At 33.6% G+C, this 25,348-nt stretch overlaps 1 protein-coding gene across 3 annotated transcripts; it reads right to left on the bottom strand.

Moving 5' to 3' along the window:
- Positions 1-649: 649 nt before the first annotated feature.
- LOC100778670 (protein MOR1) lies at positions 650-22,695 on the bottom strand. Of its 3 annotated transcripts, XM_006606205.3 has the most exons (54): positions 22,279-22,692; positions 21,974-22,079; positions 21,752-21,875; positions 20,388-20,467; positions 20,118-20,295; positions 19,956-20,020; positions 19,033-19,115; positions 18,838-18,923; positions 18,630-18,743; positions 17,151-17,270; positions 16,250-16,352; positions 15,647-15,783; positions 15,258-15,323; positions 15,048-15,165; positions 13,963-14,003; positions 13,570-13,641; positions 13,371-13,478; positions 13,168-13,273; positions 12,402-12,514; positions 12,226-12,313; positions 11,984-12,084; positions 11,119-11,226; positions 10,908-11,013; positions 10,752-10,831; positions 9,998-10,147; positions 9,794-9,869; positions 9,468-9,592; positions 9,263-9,373; positions 9,035-9,184; positions 8,851-8,925; positions 8,678-8,759; positions 8,477-8,586; positions 8,302-8,400; positions 8,136-8,210; positions 7,953-8,048; positions 7,765-7,866; positions 7,547-7,648; positions 7,197-7,379; positions 7,000-7,111; positions 6,664-6,740; positions 6,512-6,591; positions 5,521-5,580; positions 5,275-5,401; positions 5,006-5,128; positions 4,846-4,926; positions 4,596-4,754; positions 4,304-4,462; positions 3,613-3,710; positions 3,362-3,518; positions 3,163-3,279; positions 2,302-2,397; positions 1,886-1,957; positions 1,472-1,757; positions 650-1,380 (listed from the first exon to the last, which is right to left on the bottom strand). In XM_006606205.3, exons 1-54 carry the CDS (start codon positions 22,436-22,438, stop codon positions 1,103-1,105), a joined length of 6,081 nt encoding a protein of 2,026 aa, XP_006606268.1. In that variant the 5' UTR covers positions 22,439-22,692; the 3' UTR covers positions 650-1,102. The 3 variants fall into 3 exon arrangements, with proteins under 3 accessions (XP_006606268.1, XP_014628109.1, XP_014628108.1); XM_014772623.3 differs by lacking the exons at positions 650-1,380; positions 1,472-1,757; positions 1,886-1,957; positions 2,302-2,397 and adding an exon at positions 2,434-2,852 and having other exon boundaries at positions 22,279-22,695; XM_014772622.3 differs by lacking the exons at positions 650-1,380; positions 1,472-1,757; positions 1,886-1,957; positions 2,302-2,397 and adding an exon at positions 2,435-2,639 and having other exon boundaries at positions 22,279-22,695.
- Positions 22,696-25,348: the final 2,653 nt, after the last annotated feature.

Raw genomic sequence — 25,348 nt, 5'->3', positions numbered from 1 at the left:
CGTGTTTTATTTGACTTTAAAATGTATTTTATAAGGTAAATATTTAAAGAAACAAATTAACGTAAAGAAAATTTCAAGACTCTAAATAATTTTATCATTTAAATCAAATATTGATTTAAGTATCTCATAATTGATTTTAGTACTATTTTTTGTGCATCAAATTAAGAAATTATCTGAATATATTTGATGAAAATATTAGCAATGGGTTGATTACCACACAAAAAAAGCTACAACAAATCCCTCGTTTCTCAACATAACTCAATTGTCTATCTTTATTTGATTAAAATATGAAAAAAAACTACTTATTCATCAACTTTCTATTCCATCCCACTTCCACCTCAGTTCATTACATTTTCTCTCTTATCTTTTCCCTTTTCCTCATATTTTTATTTCCACACCAATCCACCCCATTTTAAGGTGCACGAATACAATAACTCCTAGAATATAAGCGGTACGGTTGCGAAGTTAACATATCAAATGAAATCTCATTAACACTTGTACACCATCACAATAAGCGGTACCTTTAGTAACAAGTGTGTTTGAGATGTATAACTCAGACTTACTAATTATCTTCAACTAGATACAGTATTGAGGGAATATATTGATTTCTGAAGTGAAAATATGCCAAGCCAAATCATGGAAGACCAAATTCCAGGACATTGAACATGGTGTCCTATAAAGATTTGCATGATAAAAATTGAAATACCACTGTCAAAATTTCCTGAAACAAGCTAATGTGACAACACCAAGCACAGCTGCTCAGCATCACTAACAAATGACTTTGTAAAATTGCATTTAATTGACGCACCTACATAATTCATGTTACAAAGACACAGCTCCACTACAATATACAACGGCCAAGAGGGCAAATCATGAGGTGAAATAATTGCAAGTGTGATAACCGGACAGCAACTAATCCTCCGACGCTCTGCAACGTCACAGTTCCATAGTTTGCAGGCGATAATAGCTTCGATTGATTATTATACATATTTCTCATCTATACCCACCCGTATTGAAAATTATGACCACGACATGCTTGTATGCCACTGCATCAATGGGAATAATGTCTCTGACTATAGTAAGGAATTTTTTCTCTTTACCTTTACAGAGGTTCAAGAGATCCACTTTTCAATCTTTCCATCCGTGCTTGAAGCCCAGACAATGCTTTCTCATCCATAGGAAGTACCCCACCGTGCATTGTATTCTCAGTACCAACATGCTCTGATGCATGAGGAATCTGGCTAGGAGGAGGAAGTCCATGATTCAAGTTGTCATTTGCACTTGTTAAGTGCCTACCACCAGATTCTGTACTCCCAGCAGCAGCTGCTAATTGCATGCTCTTCATCCTCTCTCTGATTGCATCCAATGTTCCACTGGTTACTGCAGTTCATATGCAACTTCTCCAAGTCAACATTCTTTATTTTAAACTTAAAAATAGGTATAAAAAACAAATAGAATTATGTTACCATACCTCCTGTCATAAATCTATCATTTCTTTGGTCACCTAATGTATAGTCAGAATTTAATGCTCTAGAAGTAATGGCATTCACGGCCCTATTCTCCTCATTGTATGATGATGGGGGTAAATTAAAATTTGTCGGATCAGGTTTCACATTTAATTTAGCATCACCCAGTGGATTTGTGTTTACAGGTGAGAGAGGTGCAAAATCCGGAGAAGATATATTTAAAGATGCCGGTGGAGGGGTAGGCATCGGTAAACTTGAAGGAGTTCTTCCAGCTGCAGCATTCTTCTCCATCTGCAAAAATGTCAAAAATCAATTGCCAATTGTCAAATACTCAATTCTACTACTCCCAATCGCTGGTAGAAATACAAAATGCAAAATCCAATTAAGAACATGTGTTAGTACAAGTAAATTAACTCAACCTGAGCAAGACCATCTCTAATGTAGGTGCGAAATGCCTCACTAGCATTTTGAAGCTGAGCAAATATGTCAACCTAAGATAAAGCACCAGAACCTTAATCAAATGAGCAAAAATGATACAGGCTTAAGGTTTTATTAAAATCCTTACATCTTATCTAAATATTAACATGAAACTTGAAATAAATACTTAGGATGTGTTTGTGTTCCATGCGGTGGAAGAAAATCAAGGAAGGAGAGAAAATTTAGAAATTAAAGGAAAAGTGCAAGGAAGGAAAAATTTTAATTTGTTTCTAGAAGTCAATTTTTCTCTCCCTTTTCCTTCCACTTTCTTACCAACCAAACAAGAAAATACATCACTATGTGTTTCCTTTCCCTTTTATTTTCTTTTCCCCCAATCAAATACACCATTAATTCTTACCTTTGGGTACAATTGGGTAATACGATATAGTTCATATAGACCAATTGTGCAAGTTTGCTTCTCCCCAATCTTCTTAAATATAGCAGCCAGCTCTTGCTGAAATTTAATTTGAGGACAGAAACAGAGTCAAGGGCAAATAGCCTTTGAAGTTGCAGTAAAATAGAATATTAGTAAATAATAACACAAATAAAAACAAAATAAATTATGTATCAATTGTTATTAGGATTGCAAATTAAATCATAGGATTGTAAGATCCTGAGTTTAGCCTCTTCTGTGGTGACTGCTTGTGGGATCGTTGGTGAGTGAGATTAGCGTAGAGTTAATGGGACCATCGATCCCTGCAAGGCAAGCAGACAAAGGTTTCCTGGTCAGAGCACCTTTTGACCCAGTTTTTAAAAACCCTAAATTTCCTTTTCTCCTTCATCTGCAACTCCGTCTCTCCTCCACTTCATCTGCAATCCAAAGTTCACTCTGCTGATGGCAACTGCAACCAACCCACCTCCAGCCTGCACCACCAACTGTGTCTCTTCTTTGGCTCAACGAATTGCAAACTGTAAACAACTGGCTCTACTTATGTTTTTTGAAAATATTATGAACTTATGTTGAATTGTGTGTTTTCTAAATACTGTATTTGGATCTTATGAATTATTGTGATTATGATTTTTCAATTTAAGTTTGTTCAATGTTGTGAATTAGAGGTTATTTTCTTTCTTATGTTGCTTTTTTAACGTGTATATAATTTTGAATTTTAGGTAGGATTATACGATCTAAGTCACAGTCCTATGTAGAATCTTGAGTTTAACAACAATGGATATATCTGTAGTACCCACCAAAATACGGAGAAATAAAGCATAATGATACCTTTAACTGGGCATCAGCTGAATGGGTGCCCGAGGCTGAATTATTGGTTGCTGAATCACCCCAATGGTTTTGTCCCCCAGGACCAGATGCAGTCAACATTCTTGCAGCAGCCAAAGTCTAAAATACAAAAGTGAGAATAAATACCGTATAAATAAGTCTACTACCACCTTAAAATAAATTAATCTGTTTCAATGTATACCTCAAGATTAAGTTCAATGTAGGCAAGGATGATGGGTTGAGGTTTAGCATCGATAGGAACCATTGAAAGATGACCCTTTATTGCTGCACCACGAAGCTTGACAAGTTCATGCAGTACAGTTTTTACCATTCGTAAAGGTTTGTCATCAGCACCAGCCCTATACAAATAAAACAATAGAAAATAAGTGATTCGAGTTTTTTTTTTTTTAAAAAAAGGAGAGTAGTAACTCTATCCAACAAAGTTATATATACCTTCTCCTAATTTCCTCCATTCCCAAGTCTTGCAGGTACAAATGGATGCTTTGAAGTATGCGATCAAGGTCAACATCATAGATAGTGCTCTGAAGAACCTGCAAGCACAAAAAAATAAATGTTAATACTGAACAAAATTTTAATGAACAAAACATATCAAGATAGAATTTGGCAATTTCAACTCTGCTTCTTGACAATGAAAAATAAAGTTAACAATGGATTAATTAATTGAATATCTAATAGATATGTTATATATTCTGGCCCATTATTATAATCATCCACCAACTAAACTTCTAATTTATCATATCCATTAAATATTATAGCAATTGTGTAAACAGTGTGCAAATAAGAAACAGTGTGCCTGAATTTGAGAATGGGAATACAAGCAAAAAGGAGGAGGGGAGTGGGACGAGTAATAAGAAAGCGATTTGTTGCATTGGTTGTGAACTGATAAATCATCCCTTCAATAAGCATAAATCATACAGAAAATGACCAAAAGGCCACCCATACATAAACACAATTAGATAGATAAATTTGAGTCCAGCACAAATAATCAATTATCTCTGATCCAGCAACTATTGGTTTATGGGATATATTACATCCAGTCCAATAATATTTTAAAAAATAAAAATAGTTAATTTTATCTTTATCTTATATCCTTCAAGATTTTACTGATGGCTGCACAAGTTACCTTTGTAAGCTTGATAAGGCATTTCACGACTAGATCAGAGAACTTCTGATTTCTGGAAGCAAGTGACTCATTTAATGCTGGTGAAGGCCACCTGGATGAATCTAGTGGCCGTAAAAGATTGATTAAGACAACAAAGGATGAAGTCCGATCAGCATTATCCTGTATTGACAAACACTAGTTACTAAATAGCTGCATCATAATGTTTTTCTCCATATTATCCTACATCTGCCAAATGCCTGAAGTTTCAGTTCAACAGAAAATAGAGGGGGAGGGCAGAGAAAGACTTCCTAACCAAAATCTTAAGCATCAACACATTTAAAGCTTTCAACAATTGGCTTCCATCATCCATATGAGGAACCCTATCATCCAAGAGCCACAGAAGAAGCTCAGTAATGAGACTGTCAAGTGTGCTCTCCTTTACTGCATGCGCTAATCTTTTATTCTGAAAAGTCTGTAAAGAACAAAAAAAATAGCAATTAGAAAGTTATTAAAGACATCAGATGATACCGAAATGCCCCACAAAAAAAAAAGAGGAAATTTACCTGCATGAGAGTGTTCAGCACATATTTACAAGATCGTGATGAGGCACCACCAGTCAAACTGAAGTCAAAAGTTCTTGCAACCTATTTCAAAATAATGGGAGAAACGTTAATACTTAGATATTTCTCCAAATGAGGGAAGCACTTTAGAAAACTATCTCACCTTATTTGCAAGGCATGAAACTAGCCTATCTGCATCTTTCACAAGTTCATCCATAGCACTTCCTTCAGGATCACTAGTGGCCTGAGCTAACTCATGACAAACAACTTTCATTCCATCAACAGACTGCACCAAAAAAAAAAACATTTTGAAAATCAAAGTTCAACCTCCATTTTCAAAAACCAAAAAGAGAATAGGGGAAAAATCTCAAGATATATCTATATACAAATCAGAAAAATTAGTAAGTTTTAACTATCAGCCATTCTAGTCACCTGCTCAGGAGAACCAAAAGAAATAATATCGAGTGCTTCATTCCAATCTGTGGGGCCACTAGCAACAGTCATAGGATGGGGCATCAACTGTCTATCAATGTTACTATCAGGTTGAGCATAATTTTTCCTGACATCAACAAGCATAATAAGGAATAATAAAAGAATGGGAGTTATGCAATTTAGGGAGATAAAATTCACTTTAATCAGGACCAAAAATGAATGAATTTCAATAAAACTTTACCATACCTCAACATTGGACCAGTAAGAGATCTAGCCATTTCTCCACTTTGTTCTGCGACATCAGACCTGGTAATGGAAGTAATAACACATTCACTATTATCTATATTAAACTTTTTTTATATTTGACAATCTACACAAAAAACAAACTCTTCACCTAAGCAAAAAGATTTGGACAAAAAACTTAGGTACAATTCATTTCAAGTGCTTTTGATATTGATCCCCACTTAAAATAGAGTTGTGTCAATAATGCACAATAAGGATTCGTATTGTAGGTTGGTGCTAATGACCAATGTGTAACTCCAATTTTGATTAGCAAATAGTACTAAAAAGCACCTAAAGAACTGCACCCAAGTATTATTTAGGGATTTTTAAGGTTCAACCTCCAGCCTTAATGACATCCCAATATATGGCGCCATCAAAACAAGAGAAGTTATAGAGAGAAAAAAAAAAGAGAGAAGGAACAAAAAAAATATTTTCAACTTAGGTGCAATAAATCACTCAAGTGACAGATGGAATTACTAATTAAGCATCGTAAATCACAAATTGAACAATTTATAATATACACTTAATTCTCCATATTCACACATCCAGACATCTAGTAACTGGCTCAGTCTTTTTTCAAAAATTACTCTCTTTCCATTACCAATTCAATAAAAAAAAATTTCATACTACAATTCTTAAATCTCAACAATCAAAATGCATCTTCAAATAGGGCATCAGTTAAAAGATATTTTATGCTTACATCAAATAGGAAAGAAAAATGTCAAAAAAACTATTTCATGCTTACATCAAATAGGGCTTACATCCTTATTTAAAAGATAAAATTAGTTAATATGCTAACGGTAAACAAATGTCAAAAAAAGGGATTCAGTCATGTTTGTTTTCATTTTATATATGATAATCAGGATCAAAAGATCATAGTACAAATTAGAAGGAAATTTTTAATGCATTAACTGCAAAGCATAAATACAGAACAAATTGGAAAGAAAAGACACACCCATTTTCCCTGACTGAGCGCCTTAAATTGGCCCTTGCTTCACCAGGCTTTCCTTCCTTCTTCTTTTCCATCTCCCGGACCTAGTAAATTACACAGCCAAAATCTCAAGATTTCAGTATATCAAAAGGATAAATAAACAAGCATGTACTGACCTTCCACTTGAATCTATCATCTAACATGCTCTTCTGAGCATCAGTTAGCTTCCCAACATATCTCCATATGTCCTCACCTGCATAGCAAGTTTAAAGAAGGAAAATAACTATGCCAGGCCAGGAGGAATGAAGAAAGGTAAGCAAAATTTAGCATCTAAATTCCTCAAGGGGAAAAGAAAGTGGATCAGTTCATCCATAGAAAAGGACATTGACCTCTTGCAATTTACAAAGTAATGCAAAAATACAACCCAATTCAACAAAATACAACAGAAGTACTTTTTTTGAACAAGTTTCCTTCATTGAAAAACAGAAAGAGTTTTACAGTTTATGGCATACCTAGAATTTTATAACCAGTAGCTAGTGCATTTAATGCAGCTTTCCTAGTTTCACCATCCCGTTCTGCAGTCAAACTTGCAACAATTTGCAATGATTTTAGCTGCCCACTAATCTGTCCACATAATGCCAGGAGTAATTATGCAAGGAAACTACTGAATAGAAAAAAAAAATTCATTATAAAGCATTAGTAACAATACCTCTGCACCATGATGATCAATAATAAATCCAACAAGATCAGCACATTCAATTCGAGTTCGGTTATTCTTCGAGCGCAAACCCTCTAATATATAAGGGAAACATTTAGACGCAGAATATATGGCAACAAATTGTTTGGTGAGCTCCCGCATTTTCTCTCGTACTTTCTCAATGTTATGCCCTAACTGCAACATTAAAATAAGAAATTAAATGTGACTTCCTCATCTGTAACACCCAAGGAAGTACACACTAGTCAAACCAAAAATTTGCTGAAATCAACTAAAAATCAGAAAGATTCACCGGAAAAATAACATCCTCAGGTGCCACAAATATTATAGTTGCTAATACAAACCTTCTCTACTAAGCATGGAAGAAACACTGCCACTTCAGATTCTGTCAAAGAGTACCCCTCATCCTTCAAAGTGTCAAGAAGTTCAGGAAGAAATTCCAGCACCTAAGCAATTAAATTGAATAAAGTTAAGACTAACAGCATACATCTCCATAACAAGGAAGGAAAGGAAAAGAAGAAAACTGAAATGAAATCACAACAAAAACAAAAATAAATTGAACCTTCAATAGACATGTTGTGTTTGATTTGCAGAACTGTAACACAAACCACCTCAGAAGAATGTCCAAAACTTCTATAACTTCCTTAGCAATGGATGGAAGTGCCTGAAATGTGCAATAGCAGTTTATACAAGTTCTAGTGCACTCAACGCTTCAAAAGAATGTAATTCAAAATGTTAAAAGAACAACACCTTCTGCAGCATTTCAAGTCCATCAACTTGCTTCTTAAAATCTGCACTTAAGAGTCTCCTATGTAAATCCTCTCTGAAATACTTCATCATATCATTCTGCAAATTGCAGGCACATTTATTATAATTCAATAGTTATAGATAGTTCAAGTTATGCATGATTATTCCTCAAACAAGCATTCCCACCTCAAGATCTTGAATTTGCTCAATACGTGGATCCTCAAACTTAAACCTTCGAACCACCATTCTCTCTCGATCTTCCTGCATGTAAGACAATCCAAATGACAGTCCAACCACATATTTGTAAGATTTTAAACAACGTTTGGTATTACTCCAGTTCAGCCAACAATACCTTATTTGAATCCTTGATATTTAACAAGGCCTGAGACTGGACCGCTATATCTTGAACAGATATTGATTCAGACTTGGTGCCCTTTGTTGCCACAACTCTCTTTTGAGATGATGAAACAAATAGTTAGAAATCAAAACAAATCTAAAAGTACATAATCAAAGAAAAATCAACATACAGAAGATACAGCTCTATTTCCATGTTTTGAAACACCATTGGCAGTTGATTTCCCGGCCTTTGCTTTTGATGTTGCACCCACTGAAACTGCCCTACCTGACTCAAATGACTCTAAAGACCAAAAATATATGAGGAGTTAAGAGAAGATATATTAGCACAAATTCACCAAAATTCGCAAAGAAGAATGAACCAAAGAACGTGCCTTGAAAAGCTCCATATGGTTTCAACTTCTCAAGAACTAGTGTCAGTGCTGGTCCATGAATATCTTTAACCATCTTTTCAATCTAAAAATAAGTAAACAATTCCAAGATGCTTGATATTACAAGAATATTAAGGAAACAAGGGAAGAAACCAGCATTTTTCTTATGCACATACCATTTCATGTCCACTAACTCTCAGTATCTCATTAATACAAGCCTCTGATGCCTTGCGAACATCGGAAGATTTATCCTAAGAAGAAGCCATCATACATTTTGTTCCAAGAATAGTGTGCATTAGAACTAATTTGATAAATGGCATAAAAAATGAAAAAGCAGAATTCAGAGTAACCAGATCATACTGTCATTGCAGAAGAGGCAGGCTTCAGCAGTTGTGCAGCCTCAGCAAAACTACTTAACTCAGAAAGTTGCTTTGATAACCAATCAAAAAGATCTTTACGCCCTTCAGCGCCAAGTTTAGAGTCCATCAAAGCAATTGCAATATATGAAACCTACAGTAAAACCATGCTCAGGACACATATACCAAGACAAAAGAATGACAGAACACAGGATCAGCACAGAACACAGACCATTTTATCCAGATGAACAGCAGCCAGCCAAGCGTCTAATGTATTCAGCACACATTCTCTCATGTGCTTCTTGTTGTCACCAAGACATTTCAATACATCAGACAGAATACCCTGCAACAAACCATTTCAAGAAATATTCAAATAGAAAACGGCAAAACAGTACCAAATGGGAAAAAAATACAAAAACAGAACAGAATCCTCTTACCTTGCTTGCCTTCTCTACAGCTTGCCCCATTGCAGATGCAACATTGCCAATTGTTGTCAAGGAAGCCATGACAATGTTTTTGTTGCTATCAACAAGTCGTCCCCTAAGAGCCCCAAACAACTCACCTGGTAATAGAACAGGTAGGAACAATTAACAAATACAAAGACTGACAAATTTTACAATAAACAAAATAATTAACTAGAATAATTACTAAAAGATAAACATGCAACTTATCCATTTCGGGAGGAAGTTAATGAAAGGGGAGAGTAGAGAGAGATCATATGGTTAAAAAAAATAAAAAATAAAACAACATGCTAATGGAGTACCAGTTCCAGTTGCTTGAATGCGCTTATTAGCCTCTTCCAATATTTTGTTTACAGCATCAACAGACTCCATACGAACCTATAGTAAGTAATGCACAGAAGCATTAAAAGCAATAGCACAATAATATACTTCCTCAAATACTGAAAGCTCAAAGCAACCTTAAATACAAAAATTAAAAGCAAATTGCTAGCTCTTATCAACCAAACCTTCCAATCAGGGCTTTCCAAGCTCTTCAGAAGAGTTGGTGTGATTTTTCCACTGATGTCTTCACGAGGCAAGCTATCCAGTCCCCCAGCAACGGCAGTCGAAGATGAGTCTGATGCCCTGACAGTTCTCTTGGTAACTGCAGATGCTCCCTGAAGCAGGAGAAAACAAAATACAATAAAATGACGGCATTAGGAAATCATGATACTACATAGAACCAATGTTTTAAATCTCGGATAGCAGAGTGTAACGGCTGACTCAAAAAATGCTATAGTGGGATTGCATATAGCGGGATAGCTGATATTTTGAAATTTTTTATAGTTTATATAATGTATACTGTGTGCATATAAATTCTCAAAAATGACAAAAATTAATGACATTCATAATTTACAACAAAAAGTCTAGGCGTCTTGCACAAAACATACAAGTAAATACCAACAAATGTTAAATACAAGCTTCCTAGATAGGAATTATATATCATCAGCCATCATCATCTTCTAAATCCAAGTCTTCTTTATCATTTTCACTACATCTACAGATATCATTTTAGGAAATTAAAATCCCACAAATAGCCCTCCAGAAAAGCCTAATGTCTCTATTCAGAGGGATTTTTTGGAATCAACGCATAGCGCCCGCTATGGACGCTACATGAACTGCTCCGCTACAGAAGCCCCCATAGTGGGCCGGAGCCGCTCCACTCTGCTACACCACTATTTAAAACCCTGCATAGAACTAACCTCATCAAACATAACATACCTCAAATGGATTCTTCTCATACTCCGTATCCAGGGCACTGAGCAGTGCAGGTTTTACATCAGTAAGAAACCCTTTAATGTCTGCAAGGAGAAAAACCTTAGAGCCTTGAAAAACAAATTGAGAGAAATCAAAATTTGATAGTTAACGCAAAGTGACCTGGACCAACAAATCTATGCAGAACACCCAAGAACTTAATTGATGCATTTCTAGTAGCAGCATTACTTGACTGCAGCCCAATCTCTTTAAGAAAATCAATTAAATCCTGCAAAACAGGATTTACATTAAACCATAGAAACTTCCAACAAAAAATGTAATAAAAAATACAAAAATAAAATATCTTAAAAATATGTAAATTCAGATAATGCACCTTAAGCTTTATATGTGAGACACCAAAATCTTCAACAGCAGAAACCATCCACAAAATTCCCTCACTAAGAACCTTAGGATTCTTATGCTCCTTCAAGATCTTGTAAAGCTACAGTAAAATTTAGAGTTTTTCAAACATTATTTGATAATACATAAAGATAAACAAAAATATTATACAGCCAAAAGGTACAACCTGAATTTTATATGAATTCCAACATAGGCATTAACCTAATAGCAGGAATTACCTACAAAATTTAAACACTTACACAAAGCCTATTTTAGAACTTTTATTCAGCTAAGCCCAATTACTATTTTGATTATGCTACAAAATCACAAACACAGAATATCCAAAAAAATATTACCGCTATATTATTTTTTACCCTGACGAACTTTTTGTCAAGTTTCATAAAAAGATTTTTTTTACTCACTAATTTTAGTAAGAAATTATGATTCTACAATGAAATATACAATTTACCTGATTATATAAATAGCCAAAAACTTATTAAATAAAAATGTATATGCTACAATATGTTTGTTATGCCAACCATCTTTTTCAAAGCCACATAGATTTGAGGCAAGTTTCCACCTCATAATCTTCAGATAGTTAGCAATGGATAATCAAAAACAGTGCAAAAAAATGACATTCAACAGTGGAAATGCAATTCAATTATTTAAAACAGTGACAACACAAAATGAGTAGCTAAATAATCATAATTTTACCATATGACTCTTCCAACAAAAATAAAATATCAAGCATGTCCTTCCCAGGGCATAGATTTTAACGATTCACAACACAAGCTAGGTTGCACTTGTGCGGTTATCCCTAACAATTAGAAGATTTGCTAATAAAGGGCAACCATACTTACTCTTTCAAAAATGAATCCTGGACCGACTGCTTCAGACAAAGTACTCAGGCATTTCATAGCATGAGCACGTGTCTTAATATCTGCTACACGTTCACTTAGTCCTACCAATGAGAAACAAGATATAAATCAGACTAGTCATTCATAAAGTAAGCATATCATTGACACCAAGAAAAATAGTAAACATATCACAAAGATTCCATTTTACGATAGTGATTATTATTGGCAATAGCTAAATTACCCACCTGAAAGGCAAAGTACTACACACTTCTTTGGAAATTTAGTTGCAGTTGAACCTATATGAGTGATAACTTCAATAACCTGCTGCTGAACCTGAACAAGAAAATTACAAGCATTAGATCACATTTATAATATCCTTCCTACAAATCATTTTAAAACCCAAAAGAAAATATCTTTGAACCTGAACATTTTTCTCACTCCATCCAGGTAAAGTGCAGACTAAACGAATCAAAATTTCTACTGATTGGTCAAGGTCCTGTAAGCCTTCTACTTGCTGTTTCAGTGAAGAAATGGCTGCAGAAATCTAACTTCAGCAACCTTACTTGTCAAGCATGTCCAAAAGACATCACGGGAAAATTAGAAATAAAACAGACTACATCTCATCATCTGTAACCCCATCACATTTGACCACTGGGTTTAGCAGGCCCAATTTCAAAATATATCCCAAGATAAAATTCTATTGAAGTGTGAATATGGAATGACCAATTTCAATATACCGAGAAGAACCCCCAAAAAAGCAACAATTATACTATACACTAAAATATAAAAACTCAATTTACAATACAAGGAAAAACAAGCTTGAAATACATATAAACAAATGCACCAGCATTCTTAGAATGTGGATTTGGACCTAACTCAACCCCAAAAGCTAACTCACAGGATGAGGGTTGCCCCCCACTTATATATCTATTTTGGCACTATCTCTAGCCGATGTGGGACTTGGGTTTTTCCCAATAAGCATTCTCTAGTATCCAACTTGGAAAACAACTTCATCAAAAGACCTGAGAAGTACCTATAAGATTGGCCAAGCTATTCAAAAGAAAAGCATAAACAAACAAAAAATGGACTTGGGCATGTAGACTATGTAGTCATGATTTGGAGGTTAAATCCTCCACCAGGCTACCTATCCACCTCATTTAAGTCACAACAGACAGGAGACTACCAACCTTCTAGACGCTCCTTCCACACAGCACTTTTTAATTGAGTGATAGTATCCGACTGTATAAGAGAACCTATTCGGCTTTCAATCTCTTCAAGACTCATCTCAGTAGGCTGCATAATGTTACATACACAAAGATTGTATCATTAGTTCTCACAGAATCTGTGATGGCAGATTCAGATCAGAGAAGAAAAACAGATATCAATTTACCTCAACATCCTCAGGTGGTTCAACAGATTTTGAAGCCTTCACTTGTGGAACTCCATCTGTTTTTTTGTTTGTCCCCGACTTTACAACCCCCCCTTTCTTAGCAACAGGCTGGAATGTGCAAATTATTGTACATATCAACTCGCATGCATAAAAAATAATACCATATGTTAATTTTACAAGCAAGAAGATGCAATCTTACAACTGACTGAACAGGTCTCTTTCCACTAAGCATGCCTGCAGCTGACCTTTTGACAAATGCACTTTCAGAGGACTGTATGCAAATCAAGTGAAAAGTAAATGTTGGTCTCCAATATATACTTTCAACTTTAAAATTAAAACATTCATAAATTTTATTATCTCCATCTTTAACATGGTTCTCAAATTCCTGTCCAAAATCCATTAGCAATGTAGCATTCATATTCCCATTTGATAATGATAATGATCAAAGAAAGAAAGGGAAACTTGACAGAGGAGAACTAACAAACTACATATGATCCAACAAAAATAGTCAACCAACTCTATGTGCAACACATTAAAGAAATGAAACTGAAGATTAGTCAAACTAAACTAAATTAAAGAAAATTAAACCCACCTCCGCAGAAGATGCACTTACACGTGTATTTTGCACAGAAGCTGGAACATCATTATCAAGTGTCAGAATAAAAAAATCAAGTTTACACATTTAAAATTAATCAAATCACAATTTAGAGAGACAATCAAACTAAGGTGGAAACATGCTCATGCAAGATTTGGGAAAATTCAAAACAGTGTAACTGACAATTTGAGTGTTGCCCAGCATATTTATAGAAATTCAATGTCTGGTTGAGGCATAATTCAAAAAGCAATGATCAGCATGATAGTAGGAATTTTATTATCTGATTAACCATGATCAGATTTAATGGGTTGTATCCAAATCAATGGAAATTTATGACCGATAATTATTATAATCAATGGTCAATCTGATCCAATTTTAAATAGGTTGGTGCCACAATAGAGAAACAACATATGTTCAAAGATATGGGCGCATACACCAGTAAACCTAAATTTGAAAAGCATATAAGGTTGTTAACATTTAAGAAGGCAGGTGAAATTCAATCCAGCTGCAAAACTCCACCCACTACTTTGAGAAAGAAATCGGCTATGTGCATCACAGATTGAAATAGTTAAAGAAGTTCAAAGGCATGTGCAAATACACTAGTAAGCCTAAATTTGAAATGCAAACAAGGTTGTTAAGATTTAAGAAGGTAGGTGAAGTTCAATCCAACTGCAAAACTCAACCCCCTAATTTGAGAAACTGAGAAAGGAATCAGCCACGTGCATCGCAGATTGAAATAGTTAAAGATGGATGAGTATCTACATTTGGAAAAATGCACATCATTGGCAAAATTTTCACAGTACTCAAAGATGGGAAGGGCAGAGTGCAAATAAATAATGATAATAAATCAGTATAATTCAAGTTTTAAATTCCAACTCAATTGAAGAGGCTCAAAAAAAAATTTCATTGGAAGGCACTAAGGTATAGATAGTTTCTTTGGGCTGCTGTGCTGGGGGGGATTATCTTGAGGTACTTGAGCAAGCCCTATCTGTTAAGCCTCTTCTTACAGGGGAAAGTTTGTTCTAAAATTCATTCTCTCCTTCACATCTAATAATATTTTTCTATTAAAAAAGAATACAAACCTGCAGAAGAAGCCCCAGGCACAGCATCTTCAGAACCTGAAATCATTTCCGAAAGCTTCTTTCTTCTAACATCATCAAGTTTCTCCAGCGACCTCTCCAGAGGTCTCATGCCAACTGACTATAACAGAGTGAACAATATGATGCTCAAAATCTCAACAGCAAAAGCACATTCACAAGCACGCAAGCAGATGTAGTTGTAACAAGTTTTACCTTAGCTATTCCTGCCAATGCTGAAAAGGCAGCATCCCTGACTTCAGGAGTACCGTCATTTAGGCACTGCAATATCCAAATTTTAGCATTTTCAAAAGGTGAATAAATAAGCACGAGTCAAACATCTACAATGTACTTTTTAAAGAAACACAATTGAAATAAATAGTATCCTATAATAAACTACAGCTCAGAACTTGAAGACTATACATGGGGCAAATAAACACAACTGTAACCCAACAGTTTATTGAATCAAGTTCTGAGTGGTCCTAACATCAAGGAAAGAAGGGGATCAAACTGATATTTAAATAAAAAGTAAATCGCTTTTAAATTCCACCAGGAAAAACAAAGCATGTTTACTAAACAAAATTAAACAGCAAGAACAAACTGACCTCCATACAGATTGGCACATAATCCTTGTGCACCTTCATAATAACACCCTTGTTACTTGTTTCAATACAAAAAGTCACCCAGGTCAACGTTAACGATCGCACAAGAGGGACTTTGTTTTTTGTGGCTGTCTTAACATCTGCAACAGATTAAATATAATACACTCAACAAGAAGCAAACATAAAACACTAATGACAAGCAATGATACATTAAATTTAGGGAAAACGTACAGAGAAATACAAAGAAAAACTTGAAATGCAAATTAAAATCAATGAGTGTTTCACACAAGTAATTAAAGAACCAATATAAATCTATGACCAAATAACAGCAGGGAATCATAGAAGGAGTTTGCATCATGTCTTGCTGAGGATACAAAGGGAAATGACTTAGAGATGTAGGATTATAATCTTCAGATTGGGAACTAATAAACTTCACCAGGAAAAACATCAAACAGGGCAACGCCATGGGAAGGTGGGACTATAAGAAAAAAGAATGCTGTAGATTCTAAGATTCTTTAAATCCAGTGATTAAATCCTTTAACCTGTATCCTTTGATATAGAAGACTACTATAAAATTCAGTAAAAAAAACAAGGAGGGGAACCTGCCTTCAACAATATCTATAAGGCTGATGCATCCAGCTTTGTGCATCGCTTGAAGAGTCTGCGTCAATGCCTCAGCCAAAGCAGGTTTTTTCTCCTTCAATTTTTCCTATTCATTCAAGAAGAAAGATATTAAGCAAGAAATATATGAAGAACAGTAAATTATTATTTTATGACACAAAAACAATTCACAATTTACTTAACAAGAATTTCCATGAAAACTAGAAGCATAATTCTCCTGTTAAGAATTTCTGTCTATCAGTATATGTCAATGTATAACTGTGAAAACAGTTTTGTATTTTGTCTAAGGACTGTTAGCCTTTGTTAACAGCACCCATTCTGTAACGAATACTACTGTAAGGGATGTTAGCTTTTGCTAACAGCACCCATTTCGTGTTAGTTAGTAATTCAGGGAGTACAAGGGCTTTTCTAACTACACCTCAATAGGATCAGTTAGTTAGCTTTCTGTTAGAGTTAGTTATAGTTAGTTCAGTTGTATAGAAGTCTATAAATACCTGGATTGTAACTACCTCTAACTAACTTTCTGTTTCTTTCTCTTTCCCACCTAAACTCTATATCAACACCTCTAAAGGCATTCAAGAATCAATACAGAAGACAATCAACTTTCTCAAAACCAAAATCAATTGCTTCTAAAACACCACAACAAAAAGGGAAATGCAGGTGATGAGCAGTTCAAAATGAGAAATACCATACTCTCTCAAACCCATTTCAGTTGACCAACCATTTTAAAACAGAGAATGACTTGATTGCATGGAAGAAAGACATGTTAATTAACACTGTTGCATGTAACACATAACCAAATAAGACATATAAAGTTAATAGACCCCACAGTAAAATGCATTCAATTGTTAACCCCTTAGACATGTGGCTGCTGAATAGTACTTACAAGTAAAACAGGCAATAAAAAACGAGAACTCGAAGAAAAATGAGTTCTTAATCCACGAGCAAGATTGCCAATAGCCTGGACAGCTTCAACTGCAACAGCAATATTCACATCTGTAATAAGCTGCAAGCAAAAACTACTAGTTAAACTTTAGTCAGCCTAAAATACATCAGTAACAAAGAAGATACCAAAACACAAAATGTTAACTATGTTCAAGATCATGCAAATGGCCAATGATTCGCATAAACAATTAAACATCTGAGTAAGAAAGGAACAAAATGTGCCACAACCAATTTCATGGATAAGCAAACCTTTTTCCTTTACAATATAGTCATAATCATAGTGTGATACTGGGATAAAATACATTTATGCTCTGTTTGGTACTCAAGAAAGGAGAAGGAAGGAATGGGGAGAGAAGGAAAGATAAGAAAATGAACTGTTTTCTTTTGGTTCCTAAAAATGGGAAGGAAGGATTGAAAAACATGCAGGGCCCACATATCTAGCTTTCTTCTTAAAATGGATAGAAAAGGAGAAGTCTTGTCTTATAAGTAAAATGACTAAAATAGTACTCCCTCTGTTTCTTTTTAAGTGTAGAAATTTCAGAAAAATTTTGTTTCTATGTATCTGTCATTTGCAAAGTTCAAGATCACATTAATTATTTTTTTATTAATTATACCCTTAATTGTTTTCTAATATTTAATTATCTTTACACATGCATTTATTGTGGAGTGAGATGAAAAAGGGATAAAAAGGAAATCCCATGACTATTTTATTATAATCAAGAAAATTTATTATCTTTCTTGGTTTCTACACATAAAAAGGAACGGAGGGAGTATTATTTTTGTATATTTCTTTTTCTTTAGTGGGGATATTTATGTCATTCTATACATAAATTTAACTTTGTTTACTTTCATTTTCATTAATTCATTCCTAGCAAATAACTCATAAAATCATCTCACTTTCCATTCTTTTTCTTCCTTTCTCATTCTTTTCCTTTCACTTTCTTTCTTAAACTAAACACTTACATAAGCAAGTCTAAATATAACCCTTACAGGGAGAAGCTCCAGAAGCATGTCTAAACATAACCCTTACAGGGAGAAGCTCCAGAAGAAATAGCCCAGCAATAAACAGGAAGAAGTTGGAAAGAAAAGGGGCACAAAATAATAGAGGGAGTAACTCTACACTACCTAAATACAACGAGATTAAAGAAAATATGTCCCAGTAACAAGACTTAAATGGAAAATTATTATGCTCTAATCCTTTTAAAGTCATGTCAGTGGCAAAACTAACAAACCAGACCCAGGGTATTTTGCCAATAAGAAAAATAACTCATCAACATCACCTAATCATCAACACAAGATATATCCCAAGTCTAAACAGACACAACATTTGAGTGGAAACATATAGATCTAAACAATGTCAGAGCTTTATTAACAAAAGGCAAGGCCAAGTCACATCATTTCTAACATGCACATAATATACCTTTTTTAAGGTCCGACAAACTTCAGAGAAATCACCAGGAGAAATTCTTTTAGTTGATGCAAGCTTTGTTAGCTCAGCAACAGCCTCCTTCCGTTCAGACCATTTGGTAGCTTTCTGAATATTAACAAGACAGATTCAAACTCATATAGCTAAAATAAAGGTGCATTAGTTACTGAGTACAATCCGAGAAATGGGGCAGAAAACTAACAACTCCATCCCAAAATCCTGACTTCTCCAAAGGAATCAATATATCAACAGGATCAACAAGTTCATATTCGTCGATTTCTTGAGGAGCTGATAATCAAAGTATTTGAAAAATGAGAATATTAGTACTACAAGGGAAAGACATGTTAACATGTCTGAGAAAAAGAAAAACATACTCCAGATACTAAATCTTACATACCATCATTCCCAGATTCTTCAGAAGGGCCAGGACCCACAACCTCTGACACAGCTTCCTGTTCAGGTTCCTTATCTTGCTCAGATCTACGACATGATAGAATAAAATGGTAATGTCCATACACTGATTTACATCAACATATTGAGCTAAGAAAGATTCACACGACTGGTGTAAGCATCAGCTGTGTTTGCTAAAAGTTGGTCACAGTCCAGTGGCTAATGCCTTCTTTTGTTACTAAAATAAAACCTTACTAAGCATGTTGGAATCTGGAACTACCACCTAGAATTATGTCATTTGACCTCAGAAAAAACATTATATTTATAAAAATGCTTGGCAGGACTTGAATATGCCTCTCTGAATTGTTTGCTCATGATATTAACTTTCCCAACATTCAATTATTCAATTTCTTTGAGGAATATTTTAGCATCTATGACCTCTATATTTATGATGGTATAAAATTTATGCACACACACATATATGGCCTCTGAACTTATGTCCCCCGTTATTCACTCTTCAACAAATCAATTAGCACTTGCAAAAAGGAAAAAGAATAATATATCTATAGGTTAAGCTCTTTAGTTAGAAATTGTTTCAAGGTTCTGAACGTTAACAGAAAAATGGGAACTTGGGGAGGCAATATAACACCTGAATGCACAAATCTGAAATTTCAAACAAACATTCCAAAAACAATTTAAGGGATAAAAACACGAACAGACAACTTTTACAAAAAAGACAAATTCAAAATACTAAGAACAATAAATGGGATCAAATTCAAAATAATTACAAAATAAAAGGAAGAAGTAAAAAGAATATGGATGCACATAAGTTGCAGCTACATGCATGCTGCAGTGAGTATACAAAAGACCCGATCCTTGTATTGAATACTTGGGATGGGAAAATTCAAAACCATCAAAATCAGCATCCACCTTATTTTACGGGTTGGCTTTGCTGTTCCTGTAACATTTACAAGCTCTGCCTCTAGCTCTTTTTTCTACAGAAATGGGGAAAAAGGTACTCTAAGATTTCCATATGGAGGAGAACATAACAAATCAGAACAACTACAAAAATAGACAACTAATTTAGCTTACCATTGTGTCTCTCATTTTCTCAAACAAAATTGATTTTACACTATCTTTACCAATCCAACGGCAAAGTTCAAGAGTCAACCCTTTAGAGGATGCACGAACATTTTGATCTTGATGATCAAAGAGTTCTGGAAGCATCTTCAAAATTCTTTTTGGGGGCACAATTTTTGCACCAAAATCACTAGCAGCATAAAAAATAATAATTGTATAAGATTCATAAAAAAAAAAAAAAGAGACAAGTATTATATATGTTGCATCAAAGAGATTCCAAACCTTAAAGCTTGAAACATAACATCTATTGCAGGTACCACCGCTTTAGCAACTTTGTTTTTTATCGCTTTCTCCATTGCATCCTAAAATAACCAAAAACCTTGAGAAAATAACAGAAAAGGAAATGACTAGTAGACATTTAGTTATTGATGCGTAAACCCCAAAGAATTCGCCACATTTTGAACCAAAAACACAGAAAATGGAAAACAAGCCTATTTGAAATCAATGGTTTTGGGGATTGAACATTGCAAATATTAAATATTAAAACATATATATGTACCCATAAAATATATAGTTGCATTAAAAAGGCTTTTATTATTATTGACACTTTTTTACATGTACCATACCCTTAATAAAATACTTTTAATAGAAATTAATAAAGATTCAAAATTAAAATATTACCAACATTTGCATACTAAAGTCATTACCAACTGCCTTGAGGAAGAAACAGAAACGAAAGAAAAAAAATGACTAGTAGATGCACTGTTATTGACTTATAAAACCTAAAGAGAATTCTCCACGTAATGCATATTCTGAATCAGTAATAAAGAAAATGGAAAACAAGGACAATTGAAATAAAAAATAGTATGCAGGATCAAACCATGAAAGCATACGCAGAAATGGATCCCTAAATATATATTTTTATCAAAAAGGTTTTTCCTATCATTAGTTGACACTTCTTGCATATATCAAAACACCGTCTAACACTCATTCTTAGGACAGGGATAACTGGACAAGTAACCCATGGATGATTAAACCATCCCTCTGTTGTCTTCAAGACGAGGACAGCAAATATTTGCCTTTCTAGTTTCTAGGGTCTATAAATAAAAGAAAAAACCTGAGATAAATCATTCATTCAATCATAAGTGAAAGAAAACATCAAGAATATAATTTCTAAAAATACTATAACTAAAACCCTTTGTGTTAAACATTGTAATCTAAACTAATAATTGGGTGATAGAGGGAGAGTTTTCCATTCCCAGCGGCCCCAAAGAAAGACAAATTTCGAAAGAATCATATAGGCGAACGCAAATTAAAGTTGATCTCTTCACTGCCTAACAAACTAAGAGGCAATATTGATACCTATCAGCATTTAACTTTATCTGCCCATGTATGATATAACTAACAGCAAACAACCATGATACAATTCAGCATGCACATAACTGGAAAAACAGACCAAAAACTGGCATTGTAATTAAACTGCTAGAAGTTTTTTTTATGTTCGCAACCACTGCCAACATAAATTAAAATTAACGAGATAAACAGTACAAACCTCACTACTGAAACAAAACGCATGAGCAATCACTATTCAGCAATCACCAAAGACATTAAATAGCAAAGAAACCAAATACGCAAAAGAACAGTACCAGAAACGCATCCACGGCCTCTAATTCAATCCATAGCAAAAACACTGCCTGAGCCTTCTCCACCGTCTTCGGCCTCCCTGTCAGACATTTCGCCACAACTGCATCACAAACCTCTTTCCCGTACCTACTCCCAAATTCAAATTCAAATTCATTAAAGAACGGTAACTTCCTCAAAACAAAACATGCAATCCAATTCGAAAGGCAACGAAACAAAATCCTCACCTCGCGGCGTCGGCATCGGCAGCTCGCAAGTACGCAATCAATGCATCGAGCGCCTTCTCTTGCACCGGCGCATTCGAATCCGTCACCGTCTTCCTGAAAAAATGACCTGCCAAATTCAAAAAAGAAAAAAACAGAAAAACAAAACCACGAATCAAGATCCACCAAACGAAAATGTACCATAACAAGTAACAACTCGGAAGAAAACCGCATCCAGATCCGCCACACGGAGATCAGGGAGCGAATCGGAAAACGCGAAAACCCTAGGCGAAGAGAAAATTTATAAAAAAAAAAAAAAAAACACCGACCGAATTCGCGGATGCGAGAGTCCTTGGGATCGGTGATGGAGTCGCAGAGCGAAGCCAAATCGATGTTCGCCTCGTTGCGCACCTTCCAATTCTTGTGGAAGAGGCGATCCTCCCATGGCAGTTTCTTCGCCTCCTTCAGCAACTTCTCTTCCTCCGACATTTTGCAATCTACAATCCGCGCGTCCCGACCCTATCGATCTCCGCCGAATTCTTGAGAGAGAAAGAAGTGAGAGAGAGTGTGAGTGTTTGTGTTCGGTGGTTTTTTGTATTTTTGGTTTTTTCGTGTGAGGGCGAGAGGGAAGCGGGGGAAGAAAAACGGTGAATGAGGGTGCAAAAGGCTTTTTAACTTCGCTTAAAAAACACAACACAGAGAGAGGGGGGGAGGAGATTTTTGTTTTTTGGATTTTTCTTTTATATTTGGTTTTCGTCACTTGGGACGGGGATGGTATATTGGTATTTACGTTTTTCTTAGCCACGTTACTTTCGGGAGCGTGGACACAACGCCAATTTTTGAATTGAGATCTCCCTCACAAGTCACACGTCACATCACACTACATCAAATTCAAAAAGATTCAAGATTTGTGTTACTGTTGTGTTGGTTAAGGTTTGGCATTAGAGTGAAATAAAGAAAATAAACAATAAATAAAAAATATCTTTTTAAATGGAAAAAATTATTTATTTGAATTTATGAAAAATAATTAATTAATTAAAAAAATATTTCATATTACCTCCATTTTTATATATAATATTCTTTCAACTAATTCATACTCTTGAAAAAAATTAATTTAGTTAATAATATTAAATTTGTCAATAAGTTATATTATACTTATAAGTTATTTTTAATGTTTTTAAAATTAATCGTTTATTTTTTTTTTCTTAATTTTTTTCTACTATTATTAACATATTTATTAATTTTTAACTTTTTATATTATTAGAACATTATTTCATATTTTAAGAAATTAAAATAAATCTTACATTTTATGTGAATTTTGGGGGAAAGTTTATTTTTTTGAACTCACAATAAAAACATTTCTTTTTTTCATTCATCTTTTCAAACAAATAGTCAAATTTTAGGAATTATATCTTACCTTCTTCTTTTCTATTTTCTTACACTTCATTTTTATATAAAAAAGTTTTCTTCCTTTATATTTTTATTCTCAAAAAAATAGTTAAAACTAATATCTTTACACAAAATAAATGGCTGCTTCTATATAATGAAAAAATCATAAATTAATATTTTTCAATATATAAAATAAATTATAGTTAAAATTCATAATAAATAACCTTTAAGTATAACAATTATATTTTAAATTTACAACGAACAACTTAAATAGTGATATAAATTTATTTATAACTATTGACAATTTTTTTAAAAGAACTATTGAAATTCAATCAATCCAAAGATAAAAATAAAAGATTATAAATTAAAATAAAAGAAATTTTGGTTATGTAAAAGAGTTTATTATTTGTGCTCTAAGTTCTATATTACCATTTAATCATAAATTATTGTTTGAATTATATTAAAATAATTATTTAAAAAATTAATCGACTTATCACACATGATAAATTATGATTAGATGATTGTGTAAACAAAATTATATTATTAGTATATAAGAAAATATGTTATGCTCTGACATCAAATTATAATAAATTTATTAATTTTTATAATAATTATCTTAAAAATCACCCCTACAATAATTATTTATTAGTTAAAAATGAAAATTTTTACATTGATAATATTTTTTTAAAACACATATATCGTCTACTATAGACAAACTTTACAAATATTGTAAGACCAATATGGGTAATAAGTTATTCATTAAGGATTCAATACATTTCTATACTAAAAACTCAATATTATTGATTAAATTAAAATAATTATGTGTTCATTGATCATCCTGTTTAGTAATTTTTATGATCCTATAAATTATATATTTGTTTATTTTTAAGCAACAAACCATTAATCACATCAATTATGATGACTCATCTTTGACGACAAAAACTAGATAAAAAAAATTAAAAACATTTTTAAATTATAATAAATAAGAAATAAAGTAAAATATAAGACTAAGAGAACATTTAATCCTTAATCAGCATATGTTCACATCATGTGGAAATTTGGCTTACAAGTTTAACAAATTTTTTAATTACATGGACACACAAGTTAAAATTAAATTTTGTGAATTTAATTTTTATGTATTGTTAATGTAAAATATTTTATATTATTTTTCAATAAAAATATAACATGATAAATATAAATTTTAAAATAATTAATTAAAAAATAAAACAATCAACAATATAACAATGTTTTTATTAGACGATGATGTAAACAAATTTACATTATGAATACATAAATTATTAACTCAAAAAATAATTCATATATTTGATAAATATGTTTGAATCATCTGTGGGTGACTCATCCGTCATAACGTCGTCATTTATTCTCGTATTGTTAATTATCATAATCAAACAATAGAATTGGAAGGTAAACTCATTTGTGAGTGAGAAGATTTGAATCCTTAATTTTATTTATTTTTCTCGTTATCCCTTCATCCTTAAGTCCCCTTCCCAACCACCATGTCAATCCACGTGACCATTGTTATACTGTATGCCACCAATAATTTAAATACGAAACCTTTACGTTTAAAGTATAAACAACTATTTCGTGACAAAATTCATACAAGCCTTGAATCCATAACTTTCCGAGTGAAAGAAAAATCTCACCTTAGAATAACATCCCCCCGAAGCCATACATGAAATACACAAATTAAAGAAGAAAGCACGTGAGAATGAGGGCAACAGAGTATTGTCATGGATAATTAGAGCAAGATAAACCATGTTAAAGTACTTGTTATTGCATGAATTTAGATATAGATATGGAGCCACAAAATCAATGATTTAGATGTGACGTTCGAAGTTTGAGATATTTATTGTGAAATGGTTTAGAAACCGGGAAATGCTTTTTAAGATTCAAAACAACTTAAAACATTTGATATTTATGAGTTATCTTTTTATTTGTAAAGTTTGATTACAACCTTGTGATTTCGTGTATAATTCTTCATTACTTGTC

The sequence above is a fragment of the Glycine max genome, chromosome 20, assembly GCF_000004515.6.
Source record: "Glycine max cultivar Williams 82 chromosome 20, Glycine_max_v4.0, whole genome shotgun sequence".
Taxonomy (NCBI): Eukaryota; Viridiplantae; Streptophyta; class Magnoliopsida; order Fabales; family Fabaceae; genus Glycine; species Glycine max.
This window is presented reverse-complemented; position numbering and strand designations above follow the sequence as displayed.

Bases quoted from the DNA above. Each gene is read 5' to 3' on its own strand.
- LOC100778670 (XM_006606205.3), bottom strand. From the start codon at position 22,438: ATGTCGGAGGAAGAGAAGTTGCTGAAGGAGGCGAAGAAACTGCCATGG. The intron at 16,353-17,150 runs GTAAGTACTATT...TTGAATGAATAG, and splicing joins TTTTATTGCCTGTTTTACTT to GAAAAATTGAAGGAGAAAAA. The intron at 8,211-8,301 runs GTATTGTTGGCT...TCTTACATGCAG, and splicing joins ATATCAAGGATTCAAATAAG to GAAGATCGAGAGAGAATGGT.